Consider the following 5,450-nt stretch of genomic DNA (forward strand, 5'->3'; position numbering starts at 1 on the left):
TTGATGCCATCCCAATTATTCCTTTATTTTTTTAAAAAAATATTGTTTTCCTTACTGTATGTTGGGAAGTGCTTGAAAAATTCAGTCAACGAAAAACATTTTCTGTTAATAAAAATATGGTCATTTTTCATCGCACTCACAACAAGGTTTCCAACAGAAACTATTAAGTCTGATTTCAACATAAAATATATATTGCAAAATATAAGGCTTAACATTATATAACACGCAACATTGTAAATTTGTAATGGCCTCATAGACTAGAAACCTCGTATTTAGTTTTTTAAGAGAGAATAAAATATGGTAAATTAGTTAAATTAAAAAGCATTAATCTATGTAAATCTAGAGTAATGCATCCATTAATACACGCTAATAAAATCCTCTTTCAGCTACAAGATTAGGTGAATTATGACCAAACTCATTAATTTAAAAAAAAAAAAAAAGTGTACCTTGAACTTAACGGAAATTACCAAACATGTTAAGTTTGTAATAATTTGTATGTACATGAATAAGCACTACAAGAAGTTAAGATGTACCTAGTACTAGGAGTAACTAATCCGTGATAACATCCGGAAAACTGTCCTGTCCTTACCCCGACCCGGAAGTCACATGGCCGTGCCGGAAATCACGGGTTACAGGCGTGGGTTGTTGGGTCCCACAAGTCAACTGAATTGTCCCGATACAGTTTTTACGGTTACGGCTTTACAGTGGGGGTTCGGTTCGGGTCGGGGCCAAGCTAGCTATACCAGAAAATTACCTCCGACGCCGCCGCCGCCGTGGAGCCGAGTTTCATCTCCGGCGCCGGTGATATGCGGGAACTCTCCTCCGCCGCACTTCCGGCAGCGAGCTACGATGAGGATCTGTCGGCACGAGGGGCAGGATGAGTGGGACCCCAGCCACGTGTCAATACACTGCACGTGGAACCCGTGGCCGCACTGCGGGAGCATTCGGATCTCCTCGCCCTCAACGTACTCCGCCAGGCAAATCGCACAATCCGCCGCGAACTGCTTTCCGCCATTCTCGGCGACAAAAGCGGGGCCGTAAACGAACTTAGGCAGCGATTGGAGCACCTTCTTCTTCAAGCCTTTATTCGCCGCCGGATGTCCTCTCGGCCGCCCGTTCTCCCCGGCGCCGCCTCTCCTCAGCCACGCACACCGAGCAACGGCAATAAGCCCTACCACACAAATCAACGCACACAGCAGCGCCGCCAGTATAACAACAAAATCAGACTCCACAGTCACCTCCGACGGCGGATCCGCCACAGCCGCCTTCGCCACAGACGGCGGAGCTGTTGCCGAATTATTGGTTGATAGAAATCTCCGTGCAATCGCCATCTATCATATCAATCAACTGTTAATCTTTACTTCACTTTCTGAGAGTTTAATTTCTTCTCCAATATACACACAAAGAGAGAGATTGATATATATATATATATATATATAGGTAAGAGTGCGAGGCATAATTTTGTCCATTAATGAGGGTACTTAAGCTGGTGAACATGTGGTAGGATGAGGTTGCTGTTGAGGTGGTATGTTTCCACCCTACTCGCGAGAGTATTAGAAAAATGTTGTACTCTCTTTGAGTTGATGCCACGTTTACGCTTGAAATTGTAATTAAATCTGAGTTTTGAGACATAATATAACCTTAATTAATCATTGTGGGGTTAATTATGTGTCAAATTGTCAAAAGAGAGTCTGAGTGGAAGTGGAAGACTCTTATATGGCGGCTTCTTCCATTCCCATCCACCGCTAAAAAGTGTATATAATATTCCTCTTTCTGATTATTTGATGGATAAAAATAATTTTATGAAATACATACGAAGTACATCTTTAGTACTGTATTCAATCAAAACTTTTGAAATAATGAATTTTAAATAATTTTTGTAGAGTTTTCTAAAATTTTTAAACTTTCATCAACTTCGTAAGGGGTCTATAAAAAGCCGTATGACAAACATTTATAGACTTTTAAAAACATTTTCATATTGAAAAGTTTACAAAAGTAATTAAATTGAATACACCATTATAAACATTCCATAACTTCTATTAATACATTATTTATAATTCTCTAACAAAAGTATATTTTTATAAATCATAAATAATTAAATTAATGCATTACAAAAAAAAATAAAAAATAAATATTGATTGTCATAAAAACATAGTATATTATACCAAAAGAAAATATAATCGATTTTCACTAAACATACAATTACATAAAATTATGTTAATTATATAAAAAAATTTATGAAAATTTAAATATATTCTAATTCTACTGATCGCAGTAAAAATCGCAGAAGATTTCTACTGCAAATTTGTTGCGAACAGCATCAAGAAATTCTTGTTGTTATTCGCATCAAAAAAATTTGCATAAATAATATAAGAGAAAATTATAAAGTATGAATATTTATGAAAGATTTGAAACGTACTGTAAAATTTGATCGAAAAGGATGAAAAAATTTGTCTGGTTTAGATAGAGGAAAAAAAAATTGTAGAGAAAATTGAAAAGTTTGGTTTGGAGGATTGGATTTCATCTATTTATATTAATGAAGGAAGAGTCTACATAAATCTTATTCTGACAGAGACTATGAAAGTTGATAAGTTTTTTAAAACCACTAAAATTTTAAAGACTTTATAAAAGTTTAAAACAAATACCAATATACTTGACTTTTGAAAAGCCTGAATTAAATAGGTAAACTTTTAAAAAGTCTTTAAAATTATAAATTGAAAACGTATTCAAAAACTTAAAATTCTATTATTGTAGCTGGTATAATTAAAGCATGTGCTCCATCTCAACTAAAAGCCTAAGCTGATAGTTGGACTGCACATATTATATTTATGCTCACACGCCCCCTCAGCGGTGGATTCCAACCAATCTTTAAAATTATAAATTGAAAACGTATTCAAATGGTAGAATTAAAGCTAATGTGCTGTTCACACGCCCCCTCGGGGGTGGATTCCAACCAAGCAACACGTTTGTGGGTGACGCGGAGATTCGAACCCATGATCTTTTGGGTGGCTTTGATACCAAATTAAAGCATGTGCTCCATCTCAACTAAAAGCCTAAGCTGATAGTTGGACTGCACATATTATATTTATGCTCACAGGTAGGAGACAAACTTGGTGTTCATGTTAGAAGTCAGGACCGTGACCACTAAGCTAGGATGCATGGTAAAACAAAGCTAAGAGATAATATCTTAAGAGGAAATAAGGGTGTGTAGATGTTCTTATAGATGCTCGGCAAATGTACGACTCTAGTTTGCTTTCAGTTTTTACCATACCCGCGTTCTCACTACTTAGATGTCACCGATCCTCACAGGATAAATAGAACATTCTACCTTCTAGTACATGATATGTTGAGTAACTTGGATGGTTGTTGTTTGAGTTGCTATGTTGGAGGTCTTGGGTTGAAACATTTGTCAATACTTTGCTTTCTTTTACACCCCTTTAAACTTCTTGGACCATCATTCTTCTCTGCCACTGCTCACCTCCCTTTGAGCCAAGACTTTTCCAATAAAATGAGCCTCAGACTTATATTGTCATCAATTAACTTTATAACTAAAAACCAAAAATTTTTAAAGAACTTGATTATTGTCGACTTTTTTTTTTTTTCTTTTTTGCAAACGCCTAGGTATCAGTCAAAATCATATCGTATCATATAATTGGGATATGAAATACTTGAAATGGATGTTTGATATAAAAGTCATAAATCTGATATGGAAGGATATATGTAGAATGGTGAAATGAATGCTGGGAGCTGACTGGGGGCGGCGCCCAGTGGTCTGGAAAACCACCTTGGGACTTGGCACATTCAAAATGCAGTTGAAACTCGAAACTGGAATATGTGAACGGTCCAAAAGCAAATTAAAGTAGACAAACTGGTATGGGAACCATTGTGACAACCAAACACGTACCACATTCCCTTGCCTTATTTTATTGACTTTCGAGTTTTACTTATGATTGGATTTCGATTGTGTTAGTTGTTATCATTCCATTATATTCCACAACAGTGATTTTTACAAGCCTGTCTTAACATTAATCGGTTAAAATAGTAACGAATTCGCTTATACTTATTTTCATTTTTGTTTCTCAATTATACTCTGTAGTATTTTTATTTATTTATTTTTGAATTAAAAAAAAAGGTATTCGGATGACATTCCAAATAGATGGTCATATATTTGAACTATGATGATGTGAGTTTAGAGGACCAGAGTTATTGACGTATTCAAATTGAAGGGGAATTTTATGGTGTTGTGTTTTAAGTAGTGTAGTGTTACCAAATGTAGTAGAAGACAAGATAGTTTTAAAGTTGGTACAATTTAAGTTATATTGGAATAGGTAATTAAACAATAAAAAGTTTTGTAAGGGGAAGAGAAAGAATAATTAAAAAATTGTAGTGAGAAAAGATACGTTGCGGGCGAAAAATATATAGTTGAGATATGAGAGGAATCTTTCTTTATAATGAATGGGGACGATATGTGATGTGACGGAAGCGATTTAAAAAATTTTATAAAAAAAAAAATCAAAGAGAAAAAAAATGAAGAATTGCGTGTATAAGAAAGATTTGATATAGTGATAGACAGTCTCATAATCCTATCTTATTAGCCTGATGTGATAAAACCGATGCCTGCCCAAGCTGGAACCATGTGAAATACCATCGGCGGTTAGGCCCACGCCACATCTTCTTCTTCTCCTTTTTGTTTTTGTTTTTGTTTTTTTTTTTAAAATAATTAATATGACAATTTTTAGATAAAATTTTTATACTTGATTGAAATGTATATTTTTAATAAGGAAAATATGTTAAATAAATCACTAAACTTATTGATATTGTGTACCGAAATTAAAAAATGTGCAATTGAATCACCAAACAAGTAAAATATGTGTAATTAAGACATTTTTCTAATTTTTTTAATGTAATTCGAGTTAAAAACACTTTAATCTTTATTCCCAACTAGTATGATAAAGGAAAAGACAACTCTTAATACATACAAGGTAAGTAATATGATAGGATGGATTCTACTGGAAAATTTTGAAAAAATGTCTCAATTATACATATTTTTCTTGTTTGATGATAATTCGATTATACAATTTTTAAGTTCGGTGGCCCAATTGCTCATATGCAATAAGTTTAGTAGTTTATTTGATTATTTTTATTCTAATAATATAAAATATTAAAGATGATAACGTGATGTGGTGAGGAGAGGAGAGGAAACAGATCATGGAGTATACTCTCCATCTTCGAAATCATGCGACATTTCCTTTTCTTGTCTCTTTTTAACCCTAATCAAATTAGTACAATTTTTATAAAATATTGTCAATTACTAAGTTTTTAAACTTAGAATATATAAATCTTTATCAAAATCTTATTGACAAATGACAACTTAAATACCAAATAAAAATTGAAAATAATCTTTATGAAAACAGGACCTACAAATTGACAACACATAAAATATCTAAATA

At 33.8% G+C, this 5,450-nt stretch overlaps 1 protein-coding gene across 1 annotated transcript; it reads right to left on the reverse strand.

The window, feature by feature from the left end:
- Positions 1–360: 360 nt before the first annotated feature.
- Positions 361–1,412, reverse strand: LOC116013772 (RING-H2 finger protein ATL8-like). Its single transcript, XM_031253701.1, has one exon. The coding sequence runs from the start codon at positions 1,329–1,331 to the stop codon at positions 738–740; it is 594 nt and encodes a 197-aa protein (XP_031109561.1). The 5' UTR covers positions 1,332–1,412; the 3' UTR covers positions 361–737.
- Positions 1,413–5,450: the final 4,038 nt, after the last annotated feature.

This window comes from Ipomoea triloba, chromosome 3 (genome assembly GCF_003576645.1).
Source record: "Ipomoea triloba cultivar NCNSP0323 chromosome 3, ASM357664v1".
NCBI classification, from domain to species: Eukaryota; Viridiplantae; Streptophyta; class Magnoliopsida; order Solanales; family Convolvulaceae; genus Ipomoea; species Ipomoea triloba.